Raw genomic sequence first — 19,584 nt, forward strand, 5'->3', positions numbered from 1 at the left:
TGGGTGTAGCCCAACCCGCAGCTCTGCAGATGTCTGCCAGAGAGGTGCCTCGAGCCATTGCCCATGAGGAGGCTGTACTCCGTGTGGAGAGAGCTCTCACCCAGTGGGCGTAGGCGATCTTAGGACAGGTACGCCAAAGTGACGGCGTCCATGATCCAGTGCACCAATCTCTGTTTGAGACAGCCCTCCCTGCTGATCCCCAAAACAAACAAAGAGCTGCTCAGAGCTTCTGAGGCTCTGCGTGCGGTCCAAGCAGAGGCGCAATGCGCGTACTGGACACAACACGGATGGGGTTGGGTCTTCCTCCCCGGTGGGGAGCGCCTGTAAGTTCACCACCTGGTGTCTCGGGGGAGTGGTGGGAACTTTGGGCACGTAGCCGGGCCGGGGTCTCAAGATAGCATGAGAATGACCGGGCCCGAGTTCTAGGCAATCTATGGACATGGAGAATGCTTGTAGGTCCGCTACCCTCTTGAGCGTCCTCCCGAGAGCCGTCTTCATCGAAAGTGAGAAAGAGCGGCATCTCCGAGGGGGCTCCAGGACCGCATCAAGGTCGTAAGAGGGTACGGAGCGTGGGTGAGGTGGTAGCCTTCCTGCGCCCCTTAGGAACCAAATGATCAGGTTGTGCTGTCCTAGAGACTACCAGCAACTGGGTCGTGATGAGCGGCAACAGCGGCTACATACACGTTCAGTGTGGCAGGGGAGAGATTATTCTCAAGTCTCTGGGAGGACCGCACCCACTTGATCAAGCAACTCCGCGGGTCTTCTCTTCGAGAAGAGCACCAGGATGAGAAGAGGCACCACTATAGGTGTATAGTCGCCTAGTGGCCAGGGCCCTAGCCTGAGTAGTGGTCTTAACCGCCGCAGGGGTTAGGCCACTCAGGATCTTCTCGTTCTGTCCAGGGGCCAGACATGGAGGTTCCAGAGGTCTAGCCCGTGATGCCATAACGTGCCCTTCCCCTGGGAAAGCAGGTCCTTCGTCAGGGGAATCGGCCAGGAGGGAGCTGTCGTCAAGAGCATTAGCTCCGAGAACCAAGTCCGGTTGGACCAGTATGGCGCAACTAGTACACTTGATGCTCCTCTTCCCTGACCTTGTACAGGGTCTGTGCAATGAGGCTCACTGGGGGAAAGACGTACTTCCGCTTGTCCCACGGCCAGCTGTGCGCTAGAGCATCCGTGCCGAGGCAGGGAGTACCTTAGCGGGAAATGGGTGGTGTCCAGGGAGGCGAAGGGGTCTACCTGAGCCCGCCCGGACTGTACCCAATGAGCTGGCTGGGCGGGGGTGGAGTCGCCACTCTCCGCGAGGCGTCAACTGAAGAGAGAGCACATCGGCTGTCTGGTTCAGGTCGCCTGGGATATGTGTGGCTCGCAGGGATCTGCTCACCTGCGGACTCCACAGGAGGAGGCGTTGGGCGAGTCGTGTTAGACGCCGTAAGCGAACGCCACCCTGGCGGTTAAAAACGCTAAGGCAGTTGTGCTGTCCGACCGGACCAGCACGTGCTTGTCCTGCACGAGAGGTTGTAACCCCTTCAGTGCAGGTAGCACATCCAACAACTCTAGGCAATTTGATATGCCTGCGCAGGCAGGGGCCCGTCCATCGCCCCGACAATGCGTGCCCGTTGCACACGGCACCCCAACCCTGCAGGGAGGCGTCTGCGACCCTGACGCGTCTCGACCTGCCCGAGAGGGACCCCCGTCTGTAGAAAGGTCATTGAAGAGAAGGGGTTAGGGTGCGTCGGCAGAAAAGCGTAATCACCATCCGCCTGCTGCCGGTGTGCCACGCTCTCCAGGGAACTCGACTCTGTAGCCAGTGTTGGAGCGGTCTCATGTGCATCAGCCCGAGGGGTATCACCACCGTCGAGGATGCCATGTGCCCAGGAGCCTCTTCCCGTTGACTGCTTGAACCCAAGCAGTTCAACACTGACTGAGCGCAGTCGCGCTGTAATGGAGACAGAGTTGAGGTCCATACCAAAAAAGAGGATGCTCCGCACAGAGGAGAGCTTGCTCCTTTTCGGTTGACCTGTGGTCCCAATCGATCTAGGTGCCGAAGCACTAGGTCCCTGTGTGTACATAACAGATCTCACGAGTGTCAAATGAGCCAGTCGTCGAGATAGTTTAGTACCCACACACCTCTCTCCCAGAGAGGAGTGAGGGCGGCTTCCACAATCTTCGTGAAGACTCGTGGGGACAGGGACAGACCGAAGGGGAGGACTCTGTACTAATATGCCTGACCCTCGAAAGCGAACCGTAGGAACGGGCGATGATGAGGGAGAATTGAGACATGAGAGTAAGCGTCCTTCAGGTCGATTGCCATGAATCCATCTTGACATCTGATTGATGCCAGGATGCACTTCTGCGTGAGCATCCTGAATGGCAGCTTGAGTAGGTGCCTGTTCATCGCGTAGCCGAGACGGACCGTATCCCGTAGTCACCGTGACGGTTTGGGAAGCTCTTGTCAGGCTCCCAGGGACAGACAGGGAGGCTAGGGGTACGTTCTGCTTCATCGACCTCCCGGGGGTGGTTCGATGGCTGGCAGTGCGGATCCCTCGCCGTGGGGGGGACCCCCGGAGAGGAGATCGGCTCTGCAGTTTTACCTGCCTGGCGATGATGTCTGATGATTATCCTCGACATTGGGTCTTGCTGCAACGTCGAGTTGCCGAACACCATCGTGTAGAGGGTGAGAGCGGCTGTGATAATACCCAGACGATGATGTGGCACAACGCACCGTCGATTGAGAGTGCTTAGGCTGCTGATTATCCTCGACATTGGGTCTCGCCATGACGCAACGTCGAGTTGCCGAACACCGTCGTGTAGAGCGTGAGAGCGGCTGTGATAAAAGCCCAGAGAGGGAGAAAAATTTTAGAATGGGCTGTTGGGATGGGGCAGGAACCGTCCCGGATCGACCACCAGCAATGGAATGGCTGGGGTCGGGCCCGAAGGTATTCTCGATCTCCCTGGGGTCTTCCCATTAGGGCCGCTTTGGCTTTCGCCGCGGCTGCTGACGGGGTGGTGGTCTCCTCTTCGATGTCTCGAAGAGGACCAGGGCTGCTGGGAAGCAGACGGTGCACGGGATCTCGGCGGCCAGAGGGCGGTCAAGTCGCGGCTGGGGAGGACATACTTGATATCCTCTGTCTGCTCCCTAACTGTTGAACTCGACATTATCACCAAACAGCCCCCCCTTGCGAGATGGGTGCATCGAGAAAGCGAACAAAAGGTGAATGAATGAGGCACGCCATCTCCCTTTTATTCCCGGATATCCGGGGGCGGAGTCTGGCATGCAAATTTCATTCGCCAATTTTCATTAGCCTTTTCTAAGAAGTCGGAAGCGATTGGTTCTCAGGGACGAACCCCATCTGTCGGTTCGACACAACGTCGAGAGACCGACAGAAAGGGAACTCAAATTACTCTTCATCAATCTCAAAAGAAACAACCATGAACCATCTAAAGAAATATTGCATATGCCTTTTTATTTTAACAGCTATGCGTTTCAATAATCAGTATCTCCTTTTAGGAAATTAGTCTGAAATTAGTAGCCATCCATTTTTATTTTATTAACACAGTCTCTTAGCTTAGAAACCACCAGGTTCTGAGGTTATGTAAAGCTAGGTATTATCAGCATAGCAGAAAAACGGACTTAAATTTTCCTAGTTTTACCTCTTAGTGCAGTACTTTTCAAGCTGTGGACTGTGTCCCCGGTGAGCTTTTACCATCAAAATGGTAAAATATTCCATTAAAACTTTAATTATAACATGTATTGCAATAGATTAATGATTATGAGCTTTTGTTACACAAATGTAAATAGTATGTAGTACAATGTAAATAGTATCTATATAGTATCTATCAAAAATATTTGTTATAATTGTCTTAATCTCACCATTTTACCAGAATATCATTTGCAAATTATATATTAGTGCAGATAATTGACACGAAACCCTTTCAAACTGGAAATATCAATCATCTTGTGCAAAAGTTCTATTTTGAATTAAACCATATTTTACTACAGACAAAAAAACGGGGGCCTTTGAGCTCTTGGTATGTTTCTGGGGGGGGTATCAGTCCTAGAGGAAGCTTGTACAATGAGAAAAAGATAGGGCCTGAAACTGGTCCCTGTGGCACTCCATGTTTGACCTGGGATCTATATCAGCGGTTCTCAATCCTGGTCCTCGCGGACCCCCGTTCTGCATATGTTGTATGCTTCTCCTACCGCTTCAGAGGTTTGTTCAATATGCCCGTAAGAGCCCTGCGAAGTAAAAATCACTAGATATTCTGCCATAATTCCAGTTCGAAATGGGCGTATATGTTCCATCCAAAGGGCACTAAGCGTGACTACGCAAATCTCAAGATTACGGTTAAATAACCCTTCAAACTTCCGTAGTAGGTTTTGTCTGTGTGAGGACGCTGTGTTCGTGTTCTTAAATTAACTTCAGCCGATTTCCTGTGTGCAGTGAGTAGAGAGCAATGAACACTGGTCAGGGAGCACGTCAATCGGAACGATTCATTCATTGAGCTCTCTTCTAACGAGCTGGCGATTTAAATCAGGTGTGTTAAACAAGAGAGAAACACAAAATATGCAGAGCGGGGGTCCGCGAGGACCAGGATTGAGAACCGCTGATCTATATGACATTTCTTTATTTACATAAATGTGGTTTGGTTGCTGATGGTTTGCCTGTTTCCCCCCTTTTCCCTATTCACTTTATTGAATGTTTAACATATCGTCACTGTCCTTCCAAAACCTTGGATGTCTAAATTTGCCGGTTTTTACTTTTAAAATGATTAAAGGTTCAGTCCTAGTTTTTTGGAGAATCTATTGACAGAAATGCAATATAATATACATAACTATGTATTCAGACATGTTTAAAGACATTACAAAATGAAGCGATATGTGTCACGATCCCGTCTGTGTTTTCCCTGGTAGTTTTGACTTTTAGTTTGTTTTCCTGAGTTCCTGTTTCCTCGTGTCATTTTGTAGTTTCTTTGATTATTAGTTCAGTGTTAATTATTGTCAGTTGTTCCTTGTTTGCCCGCTTGTTATCCCATGTGTATATATATCCCTAGTGTTTCATTTGTCATTTTTCAGTCGTTGTTTCAGTTCTGTTACAATGAGAAACGAAGCAGGGAACCTGATCCATGTGCAGTATATGATTTAATTAAACAAAAAACAAAGTACAAAGTAATAAAAGAATAAAGCAACAAGGAACAAAAGCAATCCATGAAAAACATCAAATAACAGGGACACTGAAACAACGACTGAAAAATGTATTTCATAAATATGTTATCTCCTTTGGCAAAGCGAAAACGCAACGACATCTTGGTTCTGTCCGGCCACCGTAGTGCTTCGAATGGGAGGGGGTGGAGTGAGCTGTTGGTTGCAACTCCACATTGCTTCTTTAAATACTGTGTTGTCAAAGTTGACAAGCACTTTTTAATACTCTTTATTGGTTAGATATTTGCAAAACCCAGTGACAAGAATAAAGAGTCACTTATAATAATGATTTATGGCAAAAAATAAATCTCTAAATATGGAGATACAAGGCTTCCGAAGGACAGCATCGATACAGCATTGATATGTGTGTCCCTCAATAATTGCACAAATAAACCCACACTGTAACATATGTATCCTCTGTCTTTATGGCATTTGACCTACAGATCTGGCTCTGGAGAAAGCTCTGTTTGGCTGTGTGTTAAAGCCGTTGAAGGTTCAGCTGCACCAGACGCTCGTCTCTCTGCACACTCTGGACGGCTCCTTACAGAGGATCACAGACAGCATGTTGGCCTGCCAGGAGGGGGCGCTAGAGCGTTTGGGTGTACGAGTGGGGGTCCTGGATATTCGAGGCATAGACCGAGCAAAGACAAAGCTCACACTAATGCAACGAAGCCATTCGCCTATTGATAAGGTGTTGCTTTTGCTGCAGGTGTGCAAGAGTGTGTACAAAGCCATGGGGACCCAACCTGGTGAGTACTAAAATAAAAATGAGGTCATTTATTTACCCTTTTGTCATTTCAAATCTGTTTGACTTTTCTTCTGCGGAACACAAAAGAAGACATTTTGAGAAATGTCTCACTGGTCGTGCAGCTTTAATTTTCTATGATAAGTTTCAAGTATAACTTTTTTTTGCAGATCAGCCAGTGGGGTCAGAGGACTTCCTTCCGGCATTGGCCTATGTCCTAGTGCAATCTAACATCCCACAACTACTGCTGGAGACGGAGTACATGATGGAGTTGCTTGATGCATCATGGCTGACAGGAGAAGGTACGAGAAAAAACAACATCTAAAAACCAAAAAGAACAGGCTGTGCCTACCTAGGAAACATTTTAGACCTTAAAAGCATGTTTCTGTTGTAAAGGCTGTTCCAGACGTAGGCAGCAAAATTATTATAAAAATTGTGGATGTAAACGGATTATACTTTTTTTTGTGTTGACAAATATAACACTCAGAATGTGTTTATATTTATAATAATGTATAATGTTCTTGTTGTCATTTATTTGTCATAGGTGGATATTATTTGACAAGTGTGTATGCCAGCCTGTACCTGATCCAGAGCAAGCCTGGGACCACGCCCACCTGTAGTCTAACCAGTGAGACTCAAGAAAGCTTGCGTGAGTGGAGCAGGAGGCGGGGCCAAGAGGCCAAAACCCAGAAAGACAATCAGCAGAAACAGGTTTTTTATCTAATATTTTTCTTTACAACAGGCTGTTTGATTATCAGTAAAAAAAACACTCACCCAAAAATAACCAATGATTTGAATTTAAGTCACTTTCTGTTGTACTTTAGTTGTATGAAAAGGAAGCTCGGACATTCTGTTGATTATCTCGTCTTCCATTAAAACAGAAAAGAAAAAAACATACAGGTTTCTTATAACACGTTTAGTTTGGGTTAGATTGAGAGGGGGTGAAACATGTTAGGCTATGAAGTTATTACATTACCCACACGGCCTTGGTTACATCAGCAGAAAAGTCATTTCAGAGGCGAAGAACATTATTAGAGTTTGATGAAAAATTCAAAACATTCATTTTCTTTATAATCATGTGTAGTTTTTAAAAGTGTGTACTTCCTGTGTCACACATTTAAACATGTTGTGTTTTTCTTGGCCTCTTGTGTGAGTGTAGAGGTTCGTACGTGTGTTATTTCAGGACGACAGTCGTAGTGCAATGCGAACACTTCTCTGGAAGGCGGGGGAAAATGTAGACGCTTTAGCCCAAATTTGCGCAGGGCTCTTTGGTGTGAAGGAGCCCCAGCACTACTGTCTGTTCTGGAGGAATGAAGGGGAAATGCGCACTCTACCTGCCAATTTTCAGCCTCATGAACTGGGCATGCATGAGGGGGTTTCTCTGTCCTATCTCCGCTCCGATCACGACTTCAGCAAGATGCGCAGACTGACCAGAGGGGGTGCTGTGGATCTGGGGGAGTCGGTGTGTGAGGAGTAAGGAATTCTGATGTTTTATGCTATGGGGATTATGGATGTTATATAATTATTTTTTATGTGTGTGTGGTTTGTGTAGGCAGGAAGTACAACAGCAGTGTAAATGAATCAAACTTACAGGTGATCCAAGGGTGAGATGGTAACAATGCAAAAAGCAATATCTGCTAAAGAGACTTGCTGTGGAAAGTCCAGTAATCTGAGTTTCAATTGTTGCTTATTGATTGGCTTGTCAGAAGTGTTTATTGCCAAAAACAATACCAAATGTATGTATGTACGCATCTGACATGTTGTATGTGTGATGGACTGAGTATGTTGTGTTTTATAGTAACATTAAGGGAATAGACACACGTTGTTACAAAAGTGTGTGCTTTTATTTTTGCTTGGGACACAAAAAGTACATTAAAAATGGATATGTTCTTACCATATAATAACATTTATACTGCCTAAGGGTTGTCAAGCTCTAAAAAAGGCAAGACACCAAATTGCACTGATTCACTATGCTTGACAGCCTGTTTTTTAAAAACTGTCATTGATAGCTGTGAAATGATTCTTAACAGTGTCTTTTGTTATCTTCCATGGGAAACTACAGCAATTTTTTGGAACTACATTATAGAGTAAATAATGCAAGAATGTTCATTTCCGGTCCATAACATATACTATACAGTACATAAATATGTGAACACAAATGCTTCTTGCTCCAAAATGTGTCACAATAAAATTTTGTAGAGCCAGAATTTAAAATTCTAAAATATTTCCACAATTTTTTATCAACCTTTCCCTCATTCTTACAATTCGTGGCTACTAAAGTATTACTTGAACTTTAGTAGATGAGCTGAACATTGACTTGGATTTTTACATTCCAGAATAATCTGAGTAGTTTATTAATTTATTTCTTTATTTTTGTTTATTCTATAAAGAGGGATGTAGTGATTAACTTTATAATTATGTGAATATTCCATGTAAATAGACTCAGAAGAACACATAATAAATGCTATATTGTGTCGCAATATACAAATTTCACCTTGGTGAGCAGATAAACACGCAGAGCTTGACTTAAAATGCCATCGTGAAGATAATTCCAATGCTGTTGAGCAAGTAAAGTTCAGAAATGGAACAACAGTGGAGGTTTTCTGCTTTCAATGGCCACAAAGTATGAAAATGATTTTTTTAAAGACAGATTCTAATTATAGATTATAGTTCTGAGCCAGGGTCATTTTTAGAAAATGGGGAAATGTGTTCCTAAACAGTTCAGTAAAATGATATCATTTTAAAATGTAGATACTGAATTAGAAAAAACATAAACAAAATCAGCCATAAAAAGGCTGAAACTATTTCAAGATTTAAGGATAATATTTTTGATTAAAATGATCATTTTTAAAAATACAGTCAAAAATATGATGTAAAAATTATTAATCCATTATTTTAAAAGGAATGTTAATGACAAAATCCTTAAGGTAAATGTTTTTAAGTAAAAATGCACAGTGAATTGATTATATTTTAACTTAATGTTTAAATTAACTTGACGTTAAACAAAATATACATTAAAAGTTTCTTTACCTGTGATTGTCATTAAGCCATAAAGACACAAATATCACTATTTTCTGAGAAAGACCTACCACATGACTGTTCCATCAAATGTTAGTTTTCTTATTTTACCTTGAATGTGACATTGTAACATTTTCTTTTACAATATATTCTAGAACTATGAATGTAATGCTTTCTGTAATGGTTTCTGATTTAGAAATGATTTTTAATATTGGCGCTTTCATTGTTAGATCTGTTAACTCTTGACCTCTGCATGCATTTGTTTGTGATGCGGTTCATTGTAATGCATGAATGAACAGTGCGCTTCATATAACATCATGCATACTCTGCTTTTATGAACGTTGACTGCTTAAAGAATGGTGCTGTACTGTTGTTCACTAACATACAATATTAAACTCCAATGTTAATGCTGACTGCTAATATTTGTGTTTAACACTCTCACTGGTGTGTGAACATTGGTAACAGTTTGATAATCAAAGTAAATGATGTGTGCTTGTAGTCCACTAGATGGCAGCAAGTGAGTAATCATTTCTAATGTAGTTTGGAAATATTTGAATGGTTTTGTGTTTTATAGGAGTAAATTGTATTTTGCATAAAAAAGAGAAATGACAGTATTGTACAGATGCAGTGAGAATTTTTGATTATATTTTTAGTCATCATTCATTACCGAAATTCATTACATGAATTTAATGCAGTTTAAATGGAGTTTAGGTGTGTTTAACTAATATGTACTTGCATAAGATAAAATGTGTTGCATACAATGTACCTATTGTGAACATGTGCTGTTACATTGTACTTACATTTAAAGTATCTACAACTTATCGCTAACCCTTAACCCTAGAACAACGCACAATAAGTACAATGTAACAAATGCTTTTTCCCTACGTAAGTACATAAGAAAATTCGTTTTTTACTTAATATCCTCAAATTAATCACTTGAATATGTTCAAAAGTGTTATAAAATGTTATTTAACTTTTTTCGCATTAAATCATTAAATTTCTCTAATTAATCTGTTCCGTTTCATTTTGCTGTTTTGCCAATAGGACTAGTTAATAAAACACTAAACTAAAATCTTTTAAAATCTAAAATGTAAAGTCTTTAATAATTTCAATTTGTACAATAGTGTGTGGAATGGCACAGTTAACTAGGATATGTGTATGTCAGTGTTTTTGCCAACTTTATGAGAATGTAATGCGCCCAAGAGTAGCAAACCCCTGTTAAACCCTTAGAAAATAAAAAGTTCATATACGGGCTGGATTATGTCTTAAAATTATATGAATGATCTAAAACTGTCCAAAGGTCCATTTTAGGGGTTGTAATTAAAATTACTATGTATTAATACTAAACATGAATGGGACATGCATATGGAAAGATTCCTGCCGATTCCCTCATCGTAATGCAACTCCCAGTTTGTCCAGCACTTTCAGGCCCTTCTCCTCATACTCTGCGCGTGACACCCAGAAACTCTCCTTATCTTTCATGATGTTGGCCAGCACAGCACCACCCATGAACACCATGTGTTTACGCTGTGGAGGGTCTTCAATGCGCATTTTAAATTTCTGCAGAAGAAATAACATTAAAAGTAATTGGTATGTTTTAGATATTTACTAAGGAATGTAACCTCAGTTAACTTGTCTGCCTTAAAGAATGCATATTGTCAGAGTTTGCCTAAGCATCCTTTTACCGGTGTTGCATTTTATCTGGAGAACTGAAAGGAGACCAATGATGCTTTCAATTCCTCACCCACAGCACGTACTGAATCAACAGTGTTGTTGTTTTCTAGGTGGCCTGGTTCCACATAGGGTTTTAATACAATATTTCTGTTTATGTTAATGTTAAGTGGTGAAGGTGTAAAGTGGTATATTAGCATTAAGCTTACAGAGAGTTTCTCTGTGTCCCCCTTCAGAACCCTCTCTAGGTAAAGCTGCTTGATCTCACGCTCCAAACGGGATGGAAGTCCCGGGTACATGGTGGTGCCTCCAGACAGAACAATGTGTTTGTAAAGGTCCGCCCTTCAAATGGACAGAAAGACATGATGCTTATAACCCCGTGTTACAGTAATGGGCCAAGTATACTACATTTTAAGGTGGTTGTACAAGTGTTTAGGCCAAGTTTGTGCAAACACGACTAATGCGTGTTGCCCACAAATTTAAAAACCCCAAATTTAAAACGAACACTTTACTAGTACGATGCATATTCATTTTAGTCGGGAATTAGAGGGTTTCATTTCTTTGATATGCCACAGATGCTTATGTTGTATTTAATTTTACAGTATTTTATGTCTATAGGTTGTTAAATAAAATCTAATTTCTATAATACATATAATTTCTGCCGAAGAACAACTTTTCTATAGAATTTTGCTCAACAGGAAGCAGAACACCCTGCAGAATTAAGCATTAAACATCAACTTGACAATGACAGCTCTCAATTATTCTGACCTTATGTCAATATCTGCTGCTTGTATGGTGTTAAATAGAAGTTCAGCCACACCGACACCCTCCACGTTAATGAGATGAGGCTGAAAAAGGGCCTCTGGTGCTCCAAACCTTTCACCTCCGACCTTTATCATCCGCCCATCTGGTAACTGGTAACACAAAGAAATCTTCTATTTGATATAATTGCAAATCTCTTCACGTCATCATTTAAATATCTCTTTATAAGTGTCAGTAAGATTTAAAAATGTAACTAAGAGGAGCTCTTTTGCACCCTGAATTGTTCTTCAATTATATTCCAACACAAAACATTTTTGAAAACATGGCGTTCTTTAATTGATTTATGCGAATGCTATTTTTATTTCCACCAACCGTAAGTGTACTTTTAGACTGTCTCTTTAAAGTGCATTACTGTGTATGACTCCACCAGGACTGTGGTCTCATTGGCTAGTTTCTGTTCTTGATCGATGTTGTAGCCTACAAAGCACAACGTCTCCTTCATCATCCGCACGGTCTCAAAGTCCGCCGTGTGGTTGAAAGCGTAGCCCCTCAGAAGCAACAGCTAGATAAAGAAATGTTTTGGGAAAAATGAATTTCATAACCTCATCACTCATGAAATTGATCCTCCTCCAGATTTAAATAAATTCAGTTGAATTCGGCTTGTCTCCAAACTGAGTTTAGCTGTAGACAATATCAAACTGCTTTTCTCAACATTAGGCAGTTCTCATTAATATGGAACCTTGATGAGATACCTTGATAAGATAACGTGTGATGTCACGTCCTGCGATGTCTAAACGGCGAGTAAGGTGTGGGAGAGAGAAGCCCTCATACACGGGACAAATATGAGTCACACCATCACCCGAATCAATCACCAGACCCGTTAACAAACCTGCCACAGGGAGATAGCACAGGTCAAATAATATTTTTACACCAGTCTATTGCTAAAAGCATCATTTACAGATGTTACCCTGAGCATACAGAGTCAGCACTGCCTGAATAGCCATATAGACACCATGGAACTTGTAGGTCTCAAACATGACCTCGGCAATCTTCTGGCGGTTCTTCAGTGGGTTCATAGGTGGTTCTGTCAGCAGCACCTTACAGTCAGGAGGGTCGATGTTAAGCCGCTGCGGGCCGAAGGTGTGGTCCCACAGGTGCAGCATGTCTTCCCAGCAGCGGACTATCCCGTTCTCCATGGGATACGAGATCTCTAACATGGAGCGGCATTCACTCGCTTCATCCCCGACCATCAGATCCTTATAGTGAGATGGAAGAAGGAAAAAGTAGTAAAGCGAAAAGTAAAAAAAGTGTTTTGTATTACACATTGAACTCACCTTGATCTCTTTATTTCCAACTTTTGCATCTGACCGAAGGATGGGTCGACCCACTAGGGCTGGGAAGATGTGGTCGGGAAAATTGGACCCCGCAAAACCACACTTGACAAACTGCAAACAATTTGGTAGACGTCTAATTAGAGGTCTTAAAAGAATCTGCTCACACTTCATGGATTTAATGTTAACATAAATAATTACACTTTATAATGTGAGTATTAATAGGGCAGATTAGCATGCATGATATTATATTTTATGTAGGCTACAGACAAGCATGCATACTTCATATTACATTATGTACAGATAATTATTATATATTAATATACATCTTTAAAATAAAAGAATGTTTTTTTAAATGTTTTGACAGAATGAAACAAAAGCACTTATTATATTGTTTTAGTTGTATTGTGCAGAGACTTCCACCGCTGTTTCTATGCTATTTAGTGTCATTTTGGACTGTTTGAGCTTCAATTAAGTGTATCAAGAACTTCCTTATTTGTAGCCAATAACCATTTATCTTTTTCCCTACGACCTTTTAAGGTGATGTGTGCATGGCTTTTTCGGCGTTCCTCTTAAAACATGTTCAAACACATTCAAGCAATTTAACACGCCCATGCATGAAGTGCACCTAGCAGTCATGCAGTGAACTTTAAAGTGCTGTAAATAAATATTTTTTCGAAGATGAGTGGTTTTTTTAGCTTACGTGTCAAAATCTTTAAAAGTTGTGTAAACTATATATACGAAGATGTTAAATAGTCGTATAGTGACCGTTATATAGCTCTAGTACAAAGTAGTAGAATTGAACATTTACATTAATAGTAAAATTGTAGGTTTTTAATATTATATGACATAACAGTGCAAAATATTGAACTTTGCAATTTTATTGCATATATATGGTATAAACATTAAATGTTGAAATACACGGCATGTCTTAAATCTTTATAGAAACACTGAAATGTCTTACCCCAGTGCCATTGTCACAAACGACCACTTTTCTTCCCCCACTGTCCATGATGTTTTTTTCCGGTGAGACGCAGGTGACCAACCGCAGTTTCGTCAAAAAAGAAAGCCTTATAATGGCCAACTCATATGTGAACGCATTCAGTTTCGGACATATTCACATCCGTCGCAACGGCAGTATTTTGGTAAAGTCAGAAGTGAAAGGGGCAGGTTTACCTACAGAGGAACTCCGCCTATGTGCTTGTGTAGCCACAGCTCGAGGTTAAACAAAAAGACAAAATACCATCCTCCTTATATAGGCATCACTTCGTATAGGGTTTTCTCAGTGAGAGAAAATTACGCATGGTTTAAATAGTGACCATTTCTTTTCATTTCGGCTTTAAAAATGTGCTAGACAAAGAAACATCAAGCACCAGTCAAATATCATTTTTTAAGAAAAGTCTTACAATCATTACAAAAAAAATGTTAAGCGTATTTAATAATTTCTCAATTTTCTTGCAATTTAAGTTAGTCAAAATACCTTGTTTGCTTCAAAAATAATTGTATTTATTTTAAAATGGCAAACAACAGACCAATTAAACAAAACAATTCCGCTTTTCCCACAACTTCAGTGAGTATGGGCATGAAAACAAATGATAGACAGTCATTTAACAGTTTGACATCATTCTCAAAGTGTATAGGCACATAAACTCGATTTGCTGGTATGTAAAGAAATCTTTGCATAGGATAAATCGAAGATGGTGTCCTGCAGTGTTGCAAGTTAAAGCAGCATCGATTTACTATCCCATAACACCTCTAAATTGTCAGTTCATGTATGTTGTCAACATTCTTCTTTAAAAACAGTCAATAGACCCCAGTTCACACAAAATCGTACAGCAAGGAGTTTCTTCCATTTTCCATAACATGCAAGTTTTTCATTATAATTATGTGCATATGAACCAACTTAATATGATGTCTATAGTGCTATAAAGGCCTAGAGCTGGAATACAGCTCCCTCCATCAAGAGATGTCCTCATGTGAAATATGTCATTTCTGTGCCACCTGAGCATTGTTTTTCAAAAATCATGAATTGTTTTTTTAAACGAGAAAGCCAATAAACCTGAAAATATTTATTTGGCACATGCTTTTCAAGAGGTCCTTTGGAAGCCTGTTCAATTTCAAGTGCACAGTTCAGTCTTCAGCCCTAAAATTCCAGTCCTGCTTTGGTAGGGAACAAACAAACCATAAAGCATTAAAAAAGCATTTACTTCTGATAAAACTCTCTATACCTCTCCCTCAGAATGGCCAGAACCTAATCTACCTGTTTTGACAAATCAGAATATTTCTCTTTCAGAAAATCAAAGGAAAAATCCTCCTTGCTCACTCGTGTGGCCGGCCAATCCTTTAAGTGCATCTACTGTTAAAGCTTTCACATTCTGTAACTGTGTAGCAGTTCACTCTCCTCCATGTTCTCATCTCCAGGCGCCTTAAAAATTCTTTAGACAGTGTCTATAAATTCTTTGTCTTTTCGTTGGTTTTGCTAATTTGGAGGATGGTTAAAATGTTCTTCAGGACTCAAACTCGCTGTCGCTGCTCACTGATATGTCTGGCGTGGAGGCCCCGGTGCCCCTCGGCCCTGTACCCGAGCTGCAGTCGCTGTTGTCTGGGCTGCCCGGATGATGTGGAGAGGAACCCTGGAGGTGGGAGTTGTGCTCTGAGGAGGAACATTCTGGAGAGCTACCTGAGGGAAGGAGGGAGGAGTCCTGCTGCAGTCTGGGGAGGCAAACAGAGATACATTTGACTCTTTTGCTTAAGAATGTAAAAGTCCACTTTCATAAATATCTCTGTCATTTTTAAAAACAGCTGTAAACATTATTTTAATAAGTATCAGTTGATAGACCAGTGTTGTTAGATTTGGATGAAAAATGGCAAATGCATGAATGAAAAAACTCAAAAGCCAGACTGTCAGTCACTGCATTTACTGTCTTGCTGTGCAGAAAGTCATTATTTACATGTAGCACATAAAGTTCATTGTTAGCATTCGTTGTACAATGTTCGTTTGTGTACCTGTTTTTAGCAGATGCTGCTCTGTCCCGCTGCCTTCTGTTTTTGAACCAGTTGCCCACCTGAGTGGGCGTGAGGCCTGTAGCCTGAGCCAGATGCCGTTTTCTGGATGGGTTTGGATAGGGATCCTGCAGATACCATTCCCTCAGGAGACTGCGGGTTCTTTCCTGGAAAACGCACAATAGAAAACATGGTTTCTTAATCTAAAACCGTCAAGATTAGGCTTCATTTTTTTTTGCCAATTTGTCTTATTTGAGGCAAAACTTTCCAGCAGGTTTAGAAGACTTTCAAACACATTTTTTAAATGACCTAGGGTTTATCCTTCGCCAAACCAAATTCAGGATCTTGTTAAAGTAAACCGGTTAACACTATATACAGTAGGTTTACTGTTGGAAGAGTGCTTTAAAAAGATCCAGACTCCATCCTCTCAAGAGGGATAATAGCACCGTATCTTATTAAGCCACATTAAAAATAATCAGTTATCTGGGGCGGAGTCACAGTATTATTATATCCCTCTTTAGATCACAATATTTATAGATAGAGAGAAGCATATAAATGATAATATAATATAATGATAATATTTCTCTATTGATAAATATCTGAGGCCATGGGGTTTCGCTCCAGAAAGGTTCTGGACAACATGCATTCATTCTTTCAAATGTTCTAAATATTAGAATAATTTATGTAATCAAAGGCCTTGTTTAGTAACTCCCAAAAATCTTCATAAACAAATGCAATGTTATTAATAAAAGTTTTTATGCAGTATACCCAAAAATCGAACGTTTTTATAATAGGCATACTAGGGCTCAGGGTCAGATGAGTCTGGTCGTAGGGATGTCCCGATCCCCCTTTTTTGTCCCCCGATCCGAGTCATTTTATTTTGAATAGCCTATCTGTCGATTCGAGTCCCGATCCGAAACTTCCGTGTTTCCGTGCTGTACTCCAGCTATATTAAGGTTATTCAAATATCACTATTTAACAGTTCAGCATAGGCTACTCTAAATGATAGCCTAACATATTGTAGCGAACATAATGACAAAATTAGTATTTTCAACTAATTCAAATAGCAGGATTAGATTAAACATAAAATAGACCTCTTTATCAATGAAGTATAGTTTAAATGCTTTTATTGCAGCTGTACATGAGTTTGTCCTCATGAGACAGAATAACAGAGCTTCATTTGACACTGCCTCAAAACTAAGTTTTTATTTCACTTAGACCACATCTAGGGCTTCATAGCCCCTTCATCCACTGCAATTCTCATTAGAAAAAAAAACTACAACTGCAGATTCGAGGAATTGTTCCAAGAGCTTTAATCTGACGACCGGTGTCTGGAACATAGTAAATCTGAAAAGGTAGAAAGTCATCTGGGTTTAAATACCACAGGTGGTCGTCGGCTCAAGAAGCTTAAGGAACACAGTCTAAGAGAGCTGTCTCAATGTGGTGTGATAGCTCGTGCACGACATACAATGAACCACCAGCAGAATGCATTGATAGCACTCTGCATGCTATCATAGTTGAAAAAGCTTATTGCAGCGTTTGCATTGTTGCATCAGGAATGCGGTGTAATTAAGTCGTTATTTGTTTTTGCACTATGATAGTTTAAATACATTGGTGTCATTACCTGTTTCTATTTAGACTGACCCTGAAAATGAATGAGGCAAGCAGCCAATCAAGCAGATTTCTCTATTTCCTTTACATTAAATTAAATAAAAGTGGATATACTTTTCTCATTATCTTATATCTTTTGAGGCTTATGCTTTAAATTACTTTTCTACACAAATTTAACTTCTGCCTGCTTACATTTCTTTCCAATGTTTTTACTTCAAAGCCCAAAAGTGCAATTAAGACTGCTCAAAAAGGGTGCCAATGTGCATTTCACGAAGCTGGTTGGTTAAAAAATAAGATTCCCTCAGATAAATAAGACAAATATTAAATTCGATCAATTAGATTACTTATTATTGAATTCCAATCTGCCATGTGTTGCTTTAAAGTTTGGATTTGTGCTTCTGTATAGCTACTTTTCTCACCTTAAAGCAATGCGTCTTCTGCTCGCCATCCCAGATGGTTCGGGGAAGAGGAAACTTCTTACGGATGCGGTACTTCTCCACCGGGCCGAGTGGCCTTCCTCTAAGGCGCTCCGCCTCGCGGTAGTGTGCGTCCAGCCACAGGTCTTGCAGTTTGGCGTGGGACTCGCGCGTAAAACGGTGACTCTGCAGGATCTGGTAGAGAGCTTCAAAATTCCCTCCATGAAAAGCGACGAGTGCTCGGGCTCGCATCACCGACTCGTGGCGGTTAAGAAGTTCACCTGCCGAACCGGGAACTGCCGCGGGGAGCGACCATAGGAAGCGCCCCAAGCGCTCGATATCTCCTGTGTCCTCCAGATTCTCACACACAAGAGCGACCTGCTCAGGTGTGAACATCGGTAAAGGAAACATGGCTGGGGTTAGGCCTTCTTGTTCTAATGACAGGTAAACAGGTTTAGGTCAGCGCGTAAAGCTGCGCGTATTCTATCACCATTGCGCGCAATCGTCTCCAAATGTGGTCTAACTACCGCGCCTCTCCAGGCAGAGCTCTTTTGTGTGGTTCAACTTCACACACTAACTGGTTCAATTTAACAAAGCGTTACAAAGCCGAAAATCAAATCAATCAAAGTGCTGATCCAACAGTTATGTAAAGCACGAATAGTCTTATTTCTCGGTAGGATATGGGTGAACCCAGGGAATACTTCAGTCTTCCAGGTGCGCAGTTCTAGTAAAGGAGGAGCAGCAGAAGTCAACTCTATTTATAGAGGGATTCAATTAGCATCTCTGTGCTTGTTTTGAGGGGGATTATACACCTCGGTCATTTGCCACTTTGCTGCGGGGGATGGGTTGCTTTTCATGGAGCCTAGTGACTGGATGATCAGATTGTTAGACTAAACTAAGGAAGACATTAACTGTCAGTTGTGTTGATGTTAATTAAAGTTAATTAACTAATACGTAAATTAAAAACATCTGTAAATAAAAAGCCTTTCAAGCTTTGTAATGATACAGGAAATTGAATTATAACATATATTGTTATAATTATTACCTTTTTTGCATCCAGAAAATGTATGATTAAAGCACATATCAAGCTTTTCTGTCCTTGAAATAATTATGTTTTCCAGCAGTTTTTTACACATACACACTTTCATACAGATAAGTCTGTGAAGTTCTAGAATTTAACATGTTCAATAGGCCTAGTTTGTGAACATCATTTACATTTTATTCCCTTTAGTGGAGTTGTTGATTAGACACTGTACGTGGGAAATGGGCTCATGTTGTCCTAAGGTAAATGGACCAAAGGCTGCTCATGCTGTTTGACTGCCTTTAATTGGGATTTTATGTCAGCTAGGCACTTAGGCCATTATCACATGCAAGTCAGAGGGGACATTTGAGATGCATGTTGTCTAAATCGCTTCAGAATCCACCACAATGCCGACTGACTAATACCCACGTAATTAATCTGGACATGGTTATACTGTATCCTCTGTGACCCTGGAGCCGGTCTGAGCGCCTGGGATGCTGAAAGCCACCTTGGGCAACCTTATTATAACAATATACGCTCTCTCGATTCAATCCCTGAGATGTCTGTGTAATCCGTTTCCAAGAAGACTATTTTACTATTAATCTGGTTACACATAAGCATCTGTCAACAAATTAGTTAAACAAACGAGTAACTTTATTATTAACATGTCTGACAGTAAAAAAAGAAAGAAAGAAAGAAATGTGTCTGACAGTAGCGATTAGATGTTTACTGGTTAAAATAACGGTTTAGGACCATCATATTTTCATCAGATTATTGAATGTATAATGGTTGCTATTCGTTTTTTG

At 41.0% G+C, this 19,584-nt stretch overlaps 3 protein-coding genes across 5 annotated transcripts in view; 1 reads left to right on the forward strand and 2 right to left on the reverse strand.

The window, feature by feature from the left end:
- rin1b (Ras and Rab interactor 1b) overlaps window positions 1-9,780 on the forward strand; it is a 113,869-nt gene extending 104,089 nt beyond the window's left edge. Inside the window, exons 8-12 of one of the 3 annotated variants that reach the window (XM_057348369.1) lie at window positions 5,644-5,949; window positions 6,116-6,247; window positions 6,490-6,656; window positions 7,105-7,418; window positions 7,498-9,780. In XM_057348369.1, the coding sequence (XP_057204352.1) occupies window positions 5,644-5,949; window positions 6,116-6,247; window positions 6,490-6,656; window positions 7,105-7,418; window positions 7,498-7,525 (947 nt within the window). In that variant the 3' untranslated portion in view covers window positions 7,526-9,780. Of the gene's footprint in view, window positions 1-5,643; window positions 5,950-6,115; window positions 6,248-6,489; window positions 6,657-7,104 lie in introns of all 3 variants that reach the window. The other 2 variants (XM_057348377.1, XM_057348387.1) reach the window with 2 other exon arrangements.
- zgc:101810 (uncharacterized protein LOC493612 homolog) lies at window positions 9,591-13,864 on the reverse strand. Its single transcript, XM_057348400.1, has 8 exons — window positions 13,692-13,864; window positions 12,731-12,841; window positions 12,364-12,652; window positions 12,149-12,285; window positions 11,809-11,958; window positions 11,403-11,548; window positions 10,844-10,976; window positions 9,591-10,523 (listed from the first exon to the last, which is right to left on the reverse strand). The coding sequence occupies exons 1-8, from the start codon at window positions 13,737-13,739 to the stop codon at window positions 10,353-10,355; spliced, it is 1,185 nt and encodes a 394-aa protein (XP_057204383.1). The 5' UTR covers window positions 13,740-13,864; the 3' UTR covers window positions 9,591-10,352.
- A 138-nt stretch (window positions 13,865-14,002) lies between these two features.
- six7 (SIX homeobox 7) lies at window positions 14,003-18,465 on the reverse strand. The gene is made up of 3 exons (XM_057348413.1): window positions 17,761-18,465; window positions 15,734-15,897; window positions 14,003-15,439 (listed from the first exon to the last, which is right to left on the reverse strand). Exons 1-3 carry the CDS (start codon window positions 18,166-18,168, stop codon window positions 15,235-15,237), a joined length of 777 nt encoding a protein of 258 aa, XP_057204396.1. The 5' UTR covers window positions 18,169-18,465; the 3' UTR covers window positions 14,003-15,234.
- Between the last annotated feature and the right edge of the window lie 1,119 nt (window positions 18,466-19,584).

This window comes from Triplophysa rosa, linkage group LG1 (genome assembly GCF_024868665.1).
Source record: "Triplophysa rosa linkage group LG1, Trosa_1v2, whole genome shotgun sequence".
Classification (NCBI taxonomy): domain Eukaryota; kingdom Metazoa; phylum Chordata; class Actinopteri; order Cypriniformes; family Nemacheilidae; genus Triplophysa; species Triplophysa rosa.